Here is a 17,383-nt window from a genome sequence, read left to right as displayed (position 1 = left end):
CTAGTTCTTACAATGGAAAAATACCGGTAGAAGGAAAAGAACCCTACAATAAATTGCACAAACGGTAAATGTACTTTTTTGATTTTTACATAAAACATAAAATTTTAAAAAACCATATCGTAAACTTAAGGAAAGTGATCAAAAGTTCCAACACCCGCCGCTTTAACCGGACCTGTACCAAACTTTGATGACAAGTTTGGTGCAAATCGTTTCTTTTTTTTTTTTTGCGTATTCTGCTGAAAAATAAAACAGACATGGGTGAAAACACAGTCCTCCTGGCAGAGACAACAAAACACAAATGCAATACTACATTATTTTTCCGCGAGTAAACTCAGAGCCTGAATTACCCATTTGAGCCCACAGACTTGCTACCAAATCCCAGTCAGTGTCACAGTCGTCCTCGGCGAAGCCGTGGGTGTCAGCCCCCCGCTGCTCCTGCTGAGTAACCCCCTTCCACCAAACCCCACGGCAACGCTCGTAGAGATCAGGAGGAGAAATGGATTTGCTACCACAAAGCTTTCATAAACAGCAGTTGGAGGGACCCATCGACAGGAAACGAAAAACCAGCTTATGTTTCCCGGTGAAAACCAATTGTGAAAGATTCCTTTGTCCGTGGCTCGGCGCAAAGGCTTTGGGAGGGAAAGGTGCGCAAAAAGTGTCCGCTTTCTCGGCTGGCGGCTGTGGAGACGGAGCCGACGGGAGTCAGAGGTCTGAGGAGCGCGGCGACGGTTCAAAGTCTTATCGGCTCCAGAGGAGAAGCCCTCCGAGGCCTCGGCCAGCCGACGTGATGTCCGGGCAGACGCAGGTCTCCTTAACTGTCCATGCAGAAAGGAGCCATCAGGGACGGCGTTAACTGGACATGTGGCTAAGAGGTGCACTTTGATTGGATGCTGGCAAGTTGCCCATCAAGTGAAGGGAACTAGATTGTGCCAGGGCTCGGAGCTGAAATCTGATCGGCTCGGTGATGAGAAAAAAGGCTCACATCACCCAAAGGTGGCAACGTTGATCCATGGGAAACAGACAAACCTCACCGGAGTTAGAAGTGAGAGCAGACGGATGAGAAGATATGACTTGTGGGCAAAAATCTTTTCCACAAAAAATTTTGCCCCAAAAAAGCGAACGGGCAGGTAGGTTCATGAGTCTCCGCTGAAGTCAAACTGAACTGCATTTATTTCCTCATAAGAAAAATGAACTAATATGAGACGGATGCATGTCAGGATTAGAACTTTGCAAAACTCAATTCTGCAAAAATAACAGCTGCTTGACTGAGTTTCGTCGGGTATACCTTCACCGAGAGGACGTCAGGCCGGTGGCGCCGAATGAGCGAGGAGAGATGAAGACATGGAAGATCCCCCTCTCCCCCTAATTGATTTGTGACAATGACTAATTAACCCTCGCAGGGGGTGCTCTGATCCACTGTCTCCGAATGTCATTCATCACAGCGGGCGGGAGGTACAGGCGTGTCTGATTATGTTTATGCGCGAGCGTGTGCTGTGGGTTTCGATAGGCCTGTTCCCGAAGAGGGGGGGGGGGGGGGGGGGGGAAACCAAGGAGGCTGCTGATGCGAATTGGCTGGTTGGCACAGATTTTTGTGAGCGCGTGACGCTGCGAGAAAACGTTTGACTTTCTCACGTGCGTCAATGTGAGAGACACGTCTTCTGACAGAACTATGGGGGCGTGAAGTGCCGTATGCAATGGTTCATTGGAGGGAGGAGATGAAGAGTAAAACAGAGACGGAGACGGCATGAATAAAATATACATCAGGGGCGTGTCGAAGAGTAAACCCAATGAAACTCAGATCACCTGTCTTTAGCAGGATTTTGTTCTCTCCCTATTTTTCATCTGAAAAGTAATTATGTAAATTCATATTACTTGGCACAGGAGGGAACGTCAGATGGAGAATGATAATGTGAAGAGTTAGTATTCTGTGTTGGTGGTGGTAATCCTGGTGATGATCACTAGAGCCCGACCGATATGGCTTCTTGGGGGTCGATGCCAATGCCGATATTAGGGATTGAATAATATCTGATTCCCATATATCAGCCGACTAATGTATTTATATATATATTAAAAAAAACAATTGACAATCATTCCTAAGATGTCGTTATCAAACCCTGGAAATAAAAATAACCACATATAAAGAACCTGAATTAAGAACAAAAACATTATTTTTTACTGAAATGTATTCATAAATACACATCTATTCTGTATTGTCAATATGCATCTGTGTCTGTAAAAGGCTCATATTGGCCGATATCATCTGTCAACCCGTGAATCGTTCAGGCTCTGATGATCTCCAACTGCTACTGCATGTCTGCTTTTTTAAACGTAATACTGGGAAGAGTAGAAGACAATGAGAAAAAGGGAGAAAAGGGGAAAGTGAATTCACAATGAAAAAAACGACTGAGTAAACACAGTCCCTATAGTAAAGGGGTAGAGGGGAGCGTGTGTGTGTGTGTGTGTGTGTGTTTGTGTATGTGGGGGGGGGGTTATAGACAGTAGATATCCACTGAGTCGTGCTGCTTCATTACTTTGGCCCCATTTGCCAATTAAACCCCAGGCACCAATGAAGATAATGACAAAACGAACCACTCTGCGCCCCGAGGAGTTATGGGATGTCACTGTGAGGCTGTCACATGACCGACAGGCTTTGACGCACAAAACGCACACACACACATCCCTTTAAACTGATCTTTAGTCTGAAATTTGCCCACACCCTGAAACACATTAGCCATGGTTAGCTTGTAGAAAGCATAATCAAAAACAGATATATATTTTTTTATCCCTCGGCACTAGGGGTCAGTGAGCACACATTGCCGATGTGGCATATGCTCTGCTGGATCGGAGGGGCCTTGTTAAAGTGCACAGTGAGTGTGCTCATTTGAACAATGGTCGCTATTAGCTGATGGGGATGTTCACAAATGCTCACCGGCCCTCCTAATTGGGCTAAAATGTCCATTCAAATTAAATTCCCTGGGTGAAGAGATAAGGGAATTGTCCAGTTCAGAGGAACAACGCTGAGGCCGTCAAATGAGAATGCATGTCATATGAAAAGAAAAGCCTCTTCAACATACTGTTGAATGTTATGTAAAAAAGAGCAAGAGATTGGAACAAGAATTTCCATTATTTAAGGAAGTGAGGAGGACGGCCGAGGGCATGTTGGGAAAGCGCTGCGAGTCAGGGAGACAAATAACGAGAGCGGCCATTATAACCTTGTCATTACAGAGCCAGGGCTCTGAATACCAAGCAAGATAAAGATGAGGACAGCAAATTGAACTTCCACATTTCGGTGCATAAGTGGGTCTGTGCATCTGCTTTCATTCTAGTATCTCCCTTCTCTCATGCAAAGGAGTCAGTTCCCCCCCCACAGATGCCTGGGCTCCCAAAGAAGCTGAAGATAAATGCTCCATTTTGAAATCGGAGCCTTTTTGATGGAGCAGAGACTGGCGGTGGATGACAGATGGATGGCTGAAAGACAACTAGGCAAGAAGAATGGTCGGAGGGAAAAGGGAAAAAAAACCAAAGGCAAAGGAGGGTGTGCTTATTCCAACGCCGGTAGAATTTACTCCCTTTTCAGAGTTTGCTCTGGCAGGTGAGAACAATTTCATTTATACTCAGCGAGAGGCCTTCAGCTTCTGTTAAATACATTGCTGGAAGAATGATATCTGAACCATCTAAAGGTTAAACTGAAAACACAAGGCTCCTTTAAATTTATCTTAACTCTCCTTCAAAACGGGCCATCAGACATGCGACAAGCAATTCCATGTGTCTTATCCTTCACAAACCATGGCTTGTAAATGGGCAGTGGACACTGAAGTGAACCACATATAATACACAAAATCAAGCTGGTTCTATTATTCAAATCAAAGCAGATCAAAGACGACTAACTGTGAATGCCGCCATAGCCCTAAAACACAGGCGGCGGAAAAACAGGAGGACAAGCAGCGGATGATGGGTCTGAAAAGGAGGCAGGAGGAAGATGTCCGACAAGCTTCAGGTGGAGAAGCCTTCGAGAATGAGTGCGGGATCAAACGTGCTCTGTTGTTAACACCGGGCTCCAGCTCGGATGAACACCAGAAGGAACGTAATACAAAAGTGTAAGCAGGTAAAAACCCAGGAGAACTTCGACAGCGGGATTTGTTTCCGACATAAAAAAAAACGCTGCAATAGACGTACAGAAGTATTTCTTATTGATAAAATTCTTTTGTTATTGATTAATCACTAATTGTTACATGGAGACATGACAAACACATAATGGCTTTAATGTAGTAATGAAGGCACATAATGTCAAACAGACTGATATGGAAGCATGTCATGAACTTCATGTATGCTGCAAAATGAATGTAGACTTTATATCACGTCCTATGTCCGCTCTGTGCATGTGTGTGTGTGTGCGTGTGTGTGCCAGTGTTACAATGCTCCTGTCACTGCACACGTTATTTAAAACAAGTAATTGCACATGTATGTTTTATCTCAGACAAATCAAATAAAGTCTTCAAAGTAAATTGATAAGTTGGTCTTCTGCAGGTGTGTGTCTTCACTTCAACGGAGTAATATATTGTTGTACAAGAGCAGCAAATAAGTTCATTTTAGGATTAGAGCGGCTGCTAATCAACCTTCTTTGGTTTCTAAATTTAGAGTGCTGCTTTCCATTTCAGTAGGTTAGAAAAATAGGGATTTTGAGCTTCCTGCAAAACTGCTGAAATTGCATTTAGTCTGTTATAGCCCCCCCACACCCCCCTTTTTACGACGTTGGTATCTTTCCCAATAAAACCTAGAATAGCCTCATGTTGCACTCACCTCTACCAGTGCACTGATAGCAGGTATGAGTGCTCCACTGCAAACAGTTTTAGAGTGGAAATCAAATTAGGACGATTATTGAATACACACCCTACATGGCTTTTAACAGGACATATTTTATCCAACGTTTACAAATCAGTTAATTTGGAGCTCTGAATAAAGAGCATGAAATGTTATTATCCATGGAGTCTTTTGCAAAGCAGAATTACTTGTTTTATATGAGGATTTATTTCACGGTTTGACTTTGGTGTAAAACTGTTTCCAGGGAATTTACAATCTCTAGTTTGTAGACAGTGTTTTATACACCTATATTCATATATGCCCAAATTAAGACAAGATGTGATGTGACAATCAGAAAAATACCTGTTTTCCTTAAAGCCGAGTTAAGAAGAGTTTTTTCAGACAGTCAACTAAAGTTAGATGAGCAAACTCACTTCTTCACATTACATATTGTCAGTGAAAATGAAAACCTGTTTTTACTGAGCCACTATAGACCAATATGGGCAAACTCACTGCATGTACAGTGTATCGGCGGCAGTTATACAATTCAATATACTAATGGGACAGCTTTTGCTTCTCAGTGCATGCGCTGTGTGCTGTTCCTGTACCTGAAGTTTGGAAATTGATGCGTCTCATCTCCACGGGGTCTGTGGGGTGGTGGGGTGTGATGTCTGCGTTGTTCAGCAGACACTTTGCGCGCGGCTCTGACTCTTTTCTCTTGCGGCTGCAGAGGGAGACAAGGACAGAGTAGAAAGAGGGGAAGACGCACGACAAAAAAACAACACAAAAAAAAAAACAACAGAGTCATTTTTTCGGTGAGCACTTGGTCCTGCAAAAACAGTCACCACTCCCGCTAATGACACTTCCGGAAGTACTCAACAGGTGACAGGTAACTATGCTGGGGTTGAGAACGCTCGAGTGAAGCCGAGCATCAAGCATCGGAGAGCTGAGGACGTGCGTCAAGTACGCAAAACTCTCCTTCACCCTCACTAATTAAAGGCATCACTTTTGCTGTGGCAGGCTATTTTGTTTACCCCTGAAAAATGCAATAGAGTACGACTAAGCCTTACCTGTCAGGTTTGCTGTTCCCAGAGAAAGCAATAGGAGTCAAATAAATATATAAAGATGGTGAAAACACAACACACAAGGAGAGAAGGAGAGGGGGAGGCAAGAAGAGAGATAAATCAATAGAGAGCAGCATAAATTCACAGGGGCCGCTGCTGGGCTCGCAAAAACGCCAGATAAGGCTCATCAGCATTTGGAGGGGACGAGTGCACGTGTGCAAATGTATCAGTGTGTGGAGAACAAGTGCGTATTCAATGAAATGTAAACGCATTTGTGAGCCTGTGTCCGTGTGTGTGTGTGTCCGTGTATGTGTGTGTGTGTGTGTGTGTGTGTGTGTGTGTGTGTATGAGAGAGAGAGTGATTATTTGTGTGCACAAATGGCAGATACAGATGGGGAAGGGGGAATGGTCAGGGCCAAGGGCAGACCCAGGAAACACTACTCACACCAGGGTGAGATGGAGGGGGAGACGGGAGAGTGAGGTGGAGAGAAAGAGAAGAGAGAAAAAAGAGAGATCCAAGGAGAGATGTTACTCTCCCTAACCACCAGGACGGAGGTAAGGCAAGGTCAGACAGTCAGGGATCATCTGACAGTAGCACGCTGCACTTGTGCTGCTCACACCGGCCCTGCCCCCCGGCTCAGATAACGCAGGGATATTCCCTGAAATGTGGGGAAACCTCTTACACCAGTGCTCAGTAGGGACCTGCAGTCACTGAGGCTGAAAACTACAACTAACTGCAAAACAATGGGGAGGGGTATTGACTAAAGTGTGTGTTTCAATGTCCCAGGACACTGAGGGATAGTAAATTCATTTAGGCTTGTAACAGGAAGACAGCTGCCTCCTGTGAGTCTGATGTCCACCACTAGAAATTATGGTAACACACCCCATCAACATTATTAAGAGCACACATTTTAAACTAATAATGGTTGTTATGAGTAATTTTTTAGAATTATTAGATATTTTTGTAATACATATCTGCAACATCTTTTGATTGTTTGTTAATCCAAGTTATTGTGCACCATCTCAAGGAATCTCCTCCTCTCTTCTTTTCTCCAGCCCCCTCACTTCCCACGACCATCTTTTACACAGGAAACGCTCTTTCATAGTTACATGCAACAATGTTGTTGGGCCTTTGAATATCATGCTGCTATGAATACAAATTAATCTCCTCTTTCAACATGCTCCCTGACATGCGATGAGTTCCCGATAGCCCAATTCCCCAAGTTACACTGCAAACAACTGGTTCAACATCAAATGACAAACAAAATCGTCATTTTGTGTGGCTGAGTTGCTTGATTTTCTTCCCTGTTAAGGGGGAAAGATTGGATTTTTTAAGTATCTTCCCAGTATAAATCATTTTAACTGGCCGCTAAGTACTTGAATACCAACCATGAGAATTATTTTCATTCATCATTTGAGGTTGAGCAATTTTTGCAGTGTCTATATGTAAGCCCAACTGCATTCACCAGGAAAAACTACAATCACCAAGCCAACTCACTTTTTATAAAGGAGAATGGCGATGACGATGCAGATGATGAAGACCACAGCCAACACTGGGCCCACCACCCATATGAGTCCATCGCCAGTCTCCACTGGCAGAGGGTCCACCACCATCTTAGGGGTCATCACTGTGTCGGTATAAGGGCTGGTAGCAAACATTTTCTGAGGAGAAAAATCAGGCACAAGTGAAACTCAGTTCAGGATGGAGAATCGTACAGTATGTGCACCAAATGAATGACGTTTAGTGAGAGTACCCCACACTAACCACCACAAACTGAACAAGAAATGCAAATACTGAGTGAATTGGTTTAAGTAGAGTTGAATCAAATTGACAGATCTGAATTATCAAATCCACGATGGCAAAAAGAAACTGATCCAAAAGCAAAAAGTTAACGGGACTGTGCTGAGCTAACGACTCACCCCAGCGGTGGCGTTGAGTTCAGCCAGCAGGAAGAAGACGTACTCCTGGTCTGGTTCAAGAGGCTTGTTCTCACAGCTGCTGTGGCGGTGGTCCGATCCCACCGTGAAGCTGGAGGGCAGCTGCCTGAAGCAGGCTGTAATGTAGGGCATCCTCTGGTCCAGCTGCGCCAGCTGGCGGCGCGTGCGACGCTTCGGGGTCACCTCCCGCAGCAGCTGATTGACGCAGGAGGGCATTTGTTTTGCTTTTAGTATCTGCTTTCCCCAGATTAAATTATTGGTAATTTCACAAGGACTAAAAGCTAAAGAGATTGGAGCACCCCAACTCCCAATGACAAAAATTGGTATTTTGGCAAGATTAAAGGGCTCTGTTCAAGGATTTGAACACTTGCACTATAATGACTGAAATCAGAGATATCAAACTTTTGCGTGTGATTGAATGAGATTCAAAAATCTACTAACTGTCTGGCATAGATTCCATGTAACCAGGCCCCAAACACCCAACCCCTCTCACTCATTTGAGACTGCAGACAGAAGTGGGCACTAAGCAGAGAGAATGCGTGTAATCCCAAATCCAATAGGGACGGTTGCTGTTGATGTGGTGCTCAAGGTGACCCTGAGCTATGGGAAGAGTGGGAGAGGACTGTGTAATTCTCTCTCCTGCATCCTTGGGGGGGATCAAATTAGCATAGCTGAGATGTACTTACGACACCGTTGTGAACATGCGTGTATACATCAATTTGCCTAGCACATGCAACTGCTGGCAGCACAAACATGTGTCTCTGGAATCCCTCCTTGAGAACCCATAGTTTTTGCCAGCCAAGAAAAAAAGAGGACAATCTCAAGTGGCGCTGAGGTTTTGAAGGTGCCTGTTCACTGTTCGAAGATCCTACCTCTTCCATGTCCATCTCATCGGGGTTCTTCAGGTTCTTAACAGTTCCAGAGGTCCTCTTGAGTGGTACCACGACCACATAGAAGTTCCTGGAAATACAGCAGAAAAATAAATCACAAAATATGCCAAATGATTTTAATTACACCCGCCAAGGAGGTTATGTTTTCACCCCTGTCCATTTGTTTCTTTGTTGGTTTGTTTGTTTATTTGTCAGAAGCATTATGCAAAAACTACTTAATGGATTTCCATGAAACTTCCATGAATGATGGGACATGGGTCAAGAAAGAACCCATTACATTTTTGGTCCGGACAAAGGGGAAGATCCAGGATTTTATTTTAATCACTTTCCTTTCCTTAAGCATTTTTTTTTTTTTACATTATCAGCAGTTTCTCAGAGAATAAAGCATGTATCTTGATAGAAATAATCTGGTATATATAGAGGACTGGCATATATATGAGTGTGTGCAATTTGGTATGGCTTATTTTTTCAATTTTAGGGGACTGTTGGGGCTTGGCGGAGGAATGCGCTCTACTGAGTGCCATTCTAATTAGTCTTGGTTTACAGGACCAAGTGTGATTGACAGGACATTTTTGTGATAGTACAACACTTGCAAGAGTTACACTTGTCTAAAAACAAAACCTAAACTCCCATTTCAACAATCTCAGACATCTTCAGTTTTCAATCCATATCACATCAGGTCTCGAGGATCTCAAGACTTAAACCTAAAGTCCAAAACAATTTGGAGAGAGCTTGGGAGATCCATCTTCCAGAACGCTATACTCACTTGACCTCCGGCGTATCGATCGGAGAGAAGGACATCGTGAGCATGTTGTCCGGCTCAGCATAGATGTCCAGCTTGGGTTTCTTGACCAGGATGAGAGGCGCGGTCCTGGCCACCACGCGGTGTCTCGGCCCACCATCCATGCTTTCTTGGCAGGTAACCCTGAACTCATAGGTGCTGTTGTGCCTTAGTCCGGTGACAAGCACCCTCATCTGCCTGGCATCAACATCCATCTTCTGACGGTTGTATTCAATCTAGAGATGAACAAATGATGAATAAGGTGAGGAGTTGGATGTAGATAAGAATGGATGTGCACTTTGGTGATTATAGTAAGTTTGCTGGAAATGAGTAAGATATGCAAATGCATAAAAAAATTGCACCAGTGTAGCAACTTAATGTCTGAAAGAAATATACAAATGTATCTCTACATTCCATAGTGGGGTTTTCGGGACGTTTTTAAATTAAAATGTAACTCATCCATCAGCTGAATGGATTTTATTTCAAAACACAATTAACTCACCGTGCATTTGTATGGAGACTTGCTTTCAGAGAACTTCCATGCCAGAACCACTGTGGTCTTGGTGGCCCACTTGACAGTGAAATTCTTGGGGACATCTGTTCAGTGGACAAATGAAAGAAAGACAAAAAAAAAAAGGAAAAAAGGATATTTTCAGTGTATGGAATATGTAGAGAGACCATGGAAAGAAAATCAAATGAAGATACCCCAAAACAAAACAAAACTGTTGTTTCTCTGGAACGTTCCTCTGGGTTGGAGAGTGAGTGAAACTGTGAGCTGTGATTGGCTGTGAGAAGGGCAACGCCATTGGTTAAGACATACAGCACGTAAGACTCATGGACAACAAACCCATGGAGCACAGAGGTGCGCCCACTGGCTAGCTATCGTGGATAGTGCCAACCCTCCTCACTGCTGTCTTTGGACCGTGACCCTTTTGCAGATCAACAACTGACCCATATTTTCTACACCTCTACTGAGTCTGGGTTGGCACTGCCGACGAGCTGCCAAGCGAGCATAGAGACAGACTCGAAACACAGCATGCCAACAGTCCTCAGCAGTGCATCTGGGGGATGCCATGCCACAAGCTGTCCCCTTGAGGGACAGACGAAGGAGGAGGGAGGAATTGGGAGAGGAGGGGAGTTAGGAGGGGAGGAATATTTCAAAACAAACCCAAAACTAAAAAAAGAAAAAATCAAATAAGAACCAAAATCTGCTTTCTGTCATCTCTGAAAAGTCCAAACATACTCTTGGAGTGACTGGGTTTGACTCAGGTCCTACCTTGTTTGAAAACTGGGGATGTGAGATGGCAGTGGCTGCGTGAGTATACTTGGTGGAGGGCTGCAAGGACGACTGACAGTCACAGCACTTACCTTGAAATTCTAGGCTGCTCTCCTCTTTCTCAAAATGACTGACTATAACTTACTGACTTGGGTTTTACCTTAATTGGGTTAGTGAAGTGAGTATCCCACGGCAAACAATTTCAATATGATTTTTTTTCTTCTCTTTCTTGAGGAAAAGTGGAGGTGGTTGAAGGAGGGGGGTGGGGGCAGTTTTTTTTCTCTTTTTTTGTGTTGTTGCAGTGTTGATTTTAGCCAATTTCCAACCCCCTGTCAACTGGGCTGGGAAAGAAACAGGCAAGCCCTACCTGCTGGATCAGAGGCCACCGTCCGATACTGGATAGGAGGGCTGTAGGGCCCTGGACCTACACTGGTGTGTGCACGTATTTTCACATCGTATGCTGAGTTCGGTTTGAGGCTGTTGAGCACGTAGTCGGACAGGTTGGGGGACAAGCGCAGCTCCCGCGGTGCTCCTTTGGCACCGGTTTCTTTGTAGGCCAAAGTGTACTCTGTGATTACCCCGTTCCTCTCCGCCAGCACTGGTGGAGACCAGGACAGTTGCACTGAGCAGCATGTCACATGGGAGCCCTCACTAATTTGAGGATATCCCCCTGGCGAATTCTCAGGCACACCAAGTTCCACAACAGCCTCTTCCCCAAAGCCCCCCCTGCTCTTGGCAGAGATTTTGAAGAGATAAGTGGCACCCCGGTGAATGTTGCCCACAGAGTACTGTCGTTCCTGGGGAGCAAATTCCAGCGTGGCCAAAGGGGAGACATCTTTCCGCCCAAACTGGAGACGGAAACCCTGCAGGTCCATGCCATTGGTCAGATCTGGAGGGTCCCAGCGAACAACAGCTGATATCTCCGAGTCCTGAGCCACAGACATGTAGGGTGGACCGGGCACTGTACAGATAAAGAAATGAAACATGTATTAATTTTTTGTGCCGTCTGGTTATATGAGGGTGTATATCTTTAAAAAGACTTTGATACGGAACGTACGGATATTGATCACAAACTGAACAGACAATTTTACTCTTCATATCATGGTCTGTTACAAACAATCAATGATATCACATTAGTCAGGCTCCATTTTAAGTATTACTATGCTAATTGTACCACTGACCCGACGGGTGGTACACGGGTGAAAGTCAAAGTTTATATGTTTCACAAGTATAGCACTGACGGTATTTACAAAATGTCAATGTTCTTTAGATGAAACATCACACGCTGATGCACTGATGCTGTTGTTTCTGAAAACCTGCAGCTGTCAACATACTGCTGAAACATTAATATGGAAAACGTATACCTGCATCCAACCTTTCGGATTCTACTGTATGAGAACGAGTCAGGTGCTGATGTATGGATATTTTCAGGAGCCTCTAAATTCTTGCGTGATCGCTGTAGCCATTACCATTCCATGACAAATGTAAGCTCCGGACAAAATCATTCATGTACTGCAAGGCTCTACTAAAACGTTAAGCAGACAAAAGTGCCTCCTTCAGCTGCCAGAATCTTGTTGTAAAATGGATGATCTACTCTTGTGGGGGGTCTAGACACCATTCTTCAGAGTGGCCCAGTTTTGCTGTTCCTATGGGTGACACACGTCCCGTCTCAACCCTCCCTTTAAGGCCCCATCAGTGTGATAGACAAAGCTTTGTGAGCAACGAGTTGTGGCTGATTCACACTTGAGTCTCGGCTCGCTGTAAATAGATTCTCATCTCGACTGACTCATCTGCATCCCTCCTTCGTCCAAATACAAGACACTGCTGGGACGGTCACTGGTGAATATATATATATATATATATGTGTGTGTGAGGTTACTAATGAAGAACACCATGCTGCGAATGGTGTTACTTTTATGTTTTATAACAGACTGAGTGAGTATTAGGAAGCAGGTGATACAACACTTTCAGTTCATTCACCAAAATCAATGCAATTTCATGCCTCTACGTGAGGTTGTGAGACCATTGGTGAGACGGACGAATATCAGTACGTTTGTGATAAAAATCTTGCCAACTGGGTCGGCAAACTGGGTCGGCGTCAAATTAGTTGGCCCTGGCAGAGAGAGCTTTCTCAGCATATATTAAAAACGCTGTACAAGCTCAATGCAAATCGTTAGTTTACTGTGTAGTACACATTTCCCCACCACCTTGAGCCACAATCACGGATACGTTTGCCTTCTTCATCACTGTACGGCCAAAGTTTGCTCCATGTTAGAGTACGTAGGTGGATGGGGCCTCCTGGACGAGTGTGTGCGACGGTGAGGTACTGGTTTGCAGTCAGCTCCAGCTCCTATATCGCTGCACAGAGCTGTTTGGCTTGCTGCCCAGTATGGCCTTAAAGTAATTTGGAGAAGCCAACATTAGTCTGAAGCAACAGCGGAATAGTGTCATTGCGAATGTGTGCGTGTCTGTGTACATGTTCCTACACAAGGTATAAATTCCGGTTCGAAAATGCAAGTCCTAGTGTCCAGAAACACACAAAGCGATCCCCCTCCCTCCCTCTGCTCGTATTATTCATTTCCGTTTGCTAATGACTCTTGCTGGAGGAAGACGGGGGTGGCACGGTAGATGGTGGCTAGTCGGCTGAGCCTCTGCCGGTAATGGAAAGGGGTGGGGGTTGGGGGTGGGGGGTTGGGTGAGATGAATGCTCCTAATACTCCTCAGTTACATACCATAGCGGAGCTCGGTGTCATTTAAAGACCCACTCGGACGTCATGTTCCCCGCTAATCAAGGAAATGGAATCAGGGATAATGATACTGTGATGACCCTCTGTGTGTTTGTGGTCGTGTGATGCATGTCTCCCTCCTCGGTATTTTGTGCTACACTTGGCTATTGAATGTTACAATGTCTTATTATTTCTGTGTTATATGCACAGTCGGAAGAGGAGAGAGAGAGCCGGCAGGTTGGTGGTGGGGCACGAGGTTCACGGTGTGTATGCATGCGTGTGTGTGTGTGTGTGTGTGTGTGTGTGTGTGTGTGTGGGGACATAGTAAGGGGGTGAAAAATGCTTGAATGAGGGATGATGAAGGTGACTGGGGACAAGGAGCAATCTGCTGCAGAGAGGGCCCAACAGGGACATGAGGAGGGAGATGTGTGTGTGTATGTGTGTGTGTGTGTGTGTGTGTGTGTGTGTGTGTGTGTGTGTGTGTGTGCGCGTGTTGATGTGAGTGATTCTGGGGTTCTTAGGACACCTTGATTGTCCCTCTCCTGCTCTTCCCAGGGTTCATTTCTCTCCCCCCTACACTCTCCTTTATTCTTTCGCTGTCTTTCCACTTCTTCCTTTATGCGCTGCTCCCCCGGCCCAACTCTCTCTCTCTCTCTCTCTCTCTCTCTCTCTCTTTCTCTGTCTACGTCCATTTCAGGGTCGATCCCGGTTCAATCCCTCCTCGTGGGCCTCCCAGCACGCTTCCCATCAGGGCACAGAATTAACAGCACCTCTGTTGACACTCAACCTGATTGAGAAAGGGGCAATCAAGACACCTTCTCATTTCCTCCCTCTCTCGTGCATGCCACACACGTGCACACACACACACACACACACACACACACACACACACACACACACACACACACACACACCCCAACATGCATACAAATAAACATCCTACCCCTGTCTTGTCTGCAAGAGACAAAGTGCATATGTGAGCACTTTTAAATCTTTTCTTTTCACCTGGATATAAGGCTCTCCGCTTTGAAATGTGTCGACAAAACAAAAAGAACTCGCACTACTTAACCTTTGGTTGTAGTTTGCCTATGAAGACTTAACAGATCTAAGGACTCACACACTCACATCTTCTTTTCTCTCTGATTTTAATTTAGTTTGCTCACCGAGGGAGTCTATGTTGCAGGGGTTAACGGAGGACAGCAATTGGTAGGGTTGGAATTCTCGTGGAGTCAGATCTAACAAACAAATTTCACACGTCCCATCGGAAAGGCAAGAGCTATTGAGGAAGCGAGAGAGACGAGAAAGAGAGAGGGGCCATTACGTTGATGTCTTCTTGCTGGATCAAAATAATGATCAGGAAGTTGCTAAAGATGCAGTGAGGGAATTGGGGCGGATGTTTCAAGTCAGCTGTCTGCAGTCGGCATTGAAATAAGTACCAGTGCCGTTTCAAGCGTACGCGCATGATATCACTCATCATCCTTTCACAGGATGCAGAAATCCCATGTGAAGTGCCGTGAGGTGGGGGTGATGGGAGTTTGTAAACTGAAAAAGATATTACGCGGGAGAGGTACCCGACTATTGTCTTAAGTGCCTCTCCGTTGTAAGCCTTGCATCATTACCAGACGGGACAAAATGATTCGCCGTGCAACTTCTTCAATTCTCACGATCAATATTATCACCATTGCCTTTCATGATTTTCTGTTTGAGTTTTCTTTTAAAAGCCAACAGGGTTGAAATAACTTTTGCTGCCATCTGTGGCCACCGACACTGGGTTTGAATGTGCAGAATGTAGCTTTGAATTTCCTTAACTTAAACAGACCGTGGCCACTTCTCTGGTGTGTTGTTTTTACTTCTGAGCGTTTATTTTATGTATTTACTGCTCTCCTGTAAGATAGTAAGTCTTATATGATCTACAAACACACCAGCCTTCCTTCAGGGGAAACCTTGAACCGCAGGCTCAAACGTTCTTCAGCCACAAGTGGTGGTAGCCTATTGGACAGGGTTGTTACATGTTTTATTTTAATTTTGTTGATGGGTTAGTTTTATCACAAGAAAACTTTCTGAAAAAAATAAATATTTTCCACCTGAACCTGACCAAGAAAAAGAGAAAGATAAAAAAGGATGGTCATTGATTGCTGCTACTTCTAGCCTTGTGAAAAACTTCTCAATGGGCAGATGTGATGGCAGAATAACAGTTTTAGACACAAACATTTGCCTCTTTCGTCAATAAAGTTTCCTTCAGGCCCTCTCAAATACGTTCCCTCTCATTGGCCATGTTTGTTCCTCAAAGGAAGAGTTTGGAAAGTAGGAATCATGAAAAGAAATGTTTCAAACCCCGGTTCCTTCAGTAAACAAAGATCTGCCACGGAATAAATGTTGTTTTTCTCTGACTTACAAATAGTTGTGCAGTTTGACTTATTTTTTATATTCTAAAGAAAAAAATCTTGCGAATCCTTTCTGATACGCCAAACTACCAGAGAGGCTTGTTGGGATGTCTGGGAAATGAAAAGACATGGCTATTGATGTGAATTGACTTTTCAAGGGCGCAAAGACAGACTCCTTTTGTTATGATGCTCTGTATTTTCATGTTTCGTTAAAAGAACAAGACAATGACGTCACGTTTCATGCTTGTTGTTGTTTCATGTTTCTTCAAGTTTCTGAAGGCAGTTGCTCTCTTTAACTGTTTGTCTATAAAAAGAAATAACTGTTGCATAAGATATGTGTGTTTTGTATGAGCATGTGATCATGTGGTTGAATATTTCATCACAAGTGTTTGAAAGAGTGTTTTTTGTGGAGGACATTTCAGTTTGTATGGTGAAGAACATGGATGTCAACATGTAATACATGTGTTTATCTTGGTTAAAATGTTGGTATATGTTGAGATCCATTTTATAAAAATGTATTTCATTGCATACTGTGTCAAAGGATTAGGAGATATATATATATATATATATATATATATATATATATATATATATATATATATATATATATATATATATATATATATATATATTTATTTATTTATTTGTATGTGTCCATAACAGCATAGTATAGTATCTGGAAATGGGACAACCACATCAAATATGTTAGGTAAACTCTTCAAGCTCAGATTTAAATCTACATTTTAGGACGTCAGCTTGCAGATTATAAGAATAATTTAAAATAAGTGAGTGGTAAATAGGGCTTGTTGACTGATACACCAAGATGAGTCTCTAATATGAGGCCGATCTTTGTGATCATATGCTCCTCCTGTGAAACTAATGTATAATTAGATCGATTTTTTTAGTCCTTTTATAGCTGAGAAATACCAGCCCAGTACAGTTAAGGTTTCTCTGGGGAGAGACATATTATTCAAAAGACTTGGGCTGCTTTCTGAAAATTAAGCACATTTTAAAACTCTATAACATTTTATGAAGTCCTCAGAAAGCATACAAGAAATCCCTTTTGTTCACTGCCTGAAAAAATTCCATGGCATTTCAGAAATCCCATAACCAGTGGGAACCCTGCGATTCACAAGGCCCCCCTTGACATCCCTCAGAACAAGGACAACCGCTTCACCTCAGAGAAAGGATGCTGATGCTCGTCGTCTCCCCACCTCTCACCCCTTCTATATTTATTACGGCCCCATGGCACAAACCATGTCTTTACACTTCAATAATAAAAAAGGAAGAGGCTTTCGGTGTGAGGGACAGACCGAGTGCGCTAGACTGGCATATCAGTGAGCTGGCCGCGACAGGAGGATGGAGAGTGACGGAACTCACTCAAGCCCCTTTGGCAGTGGAATGATGAGGAGCCTCCGAGCAAGGTACGCTCCAGCCACAGGCTGGAAATGTACACGCTGCCTTTATTTCTGCATGAAGAAAAGGTGTGCAACCAAAGCAACAAATAAAGTATTTGCTCTTTTA

The 17,383-nt window shown here is 44.0% G+C and overlaps 1 protein-coding gene across 14 annotated transcripts in view; it reads right to left on the bottom strand.

The window, feature by feature from the left end:
• Positions 1-17,383, bottom strand: part of ptprsa (protein tyrosine phosphatase receptor type Sa) — a 217,612-nt gene that overhangs the window by 32,281 nt on the left and 167,948 nt on the right. For 8 of the 14 annotated variants that reach the window (XM_035647166.2, XM_035647165.2, XM_035647171.2 and 5 more), the window contains 8 exons: positions 11,117-11,710; positions 9,976-10,070; positions 9,459-9,709; positions 8,675-8,762; positions 7,785-7,997; positions 7,363-7,526; positions 5,871-5,882; positions 5,409-5,524 (listed from right to left, as the gene is read on the bottom strand). In XM_035647166.2, the coding sequence (XP_035503059.1) occupies positions 5,409-5,524; positions 5,871-5,882; positions 7,363-7,526; positions 7,785-7,997; positions 8,675-8,762; positions 9,459-9,709; positions 9,976-10,070; positions 11,117-11,710 (1,533 nt within the window). The remainder of the gene's footprint in view (positions 1-5,408; positions 5,525-5,870; positions 5,883-7,362; positions 7,527-7,784; positions 7,998-8,674; positions 8,763-9,458; positions 9,710-9,975; positions 10,071-11,116; positions 11,711-17,383) is intronic. The other 6 variants (XM_035647169.2, XM_035647172.2, XM_047336677.1 and 3 more) reach the window with 2 other exon arrangements.

The sequence above is a fragment of the Scophthalmus maximus genome, chromosome 13, assembly GCF_022379125.1.
Source record: "Scophthalmus maximus strain ysfricsl-2021 chromosome 13, ASM2237912v1, whole genome shotgun sequence".
In the NCBI taxonomy this organism is placed as follows: domain Eukaryota; kingdom Metazoa; phylum Chordata; class Actinopteri; order Pleuronectiformes; family Scophthalmidae; genus Scophthalmus; species Scophthalmus maximus.
Note: the sequence above shows the minus strand (reverse complement) of the source record. Positions and strands in the feature narration are given on the sequence as shown.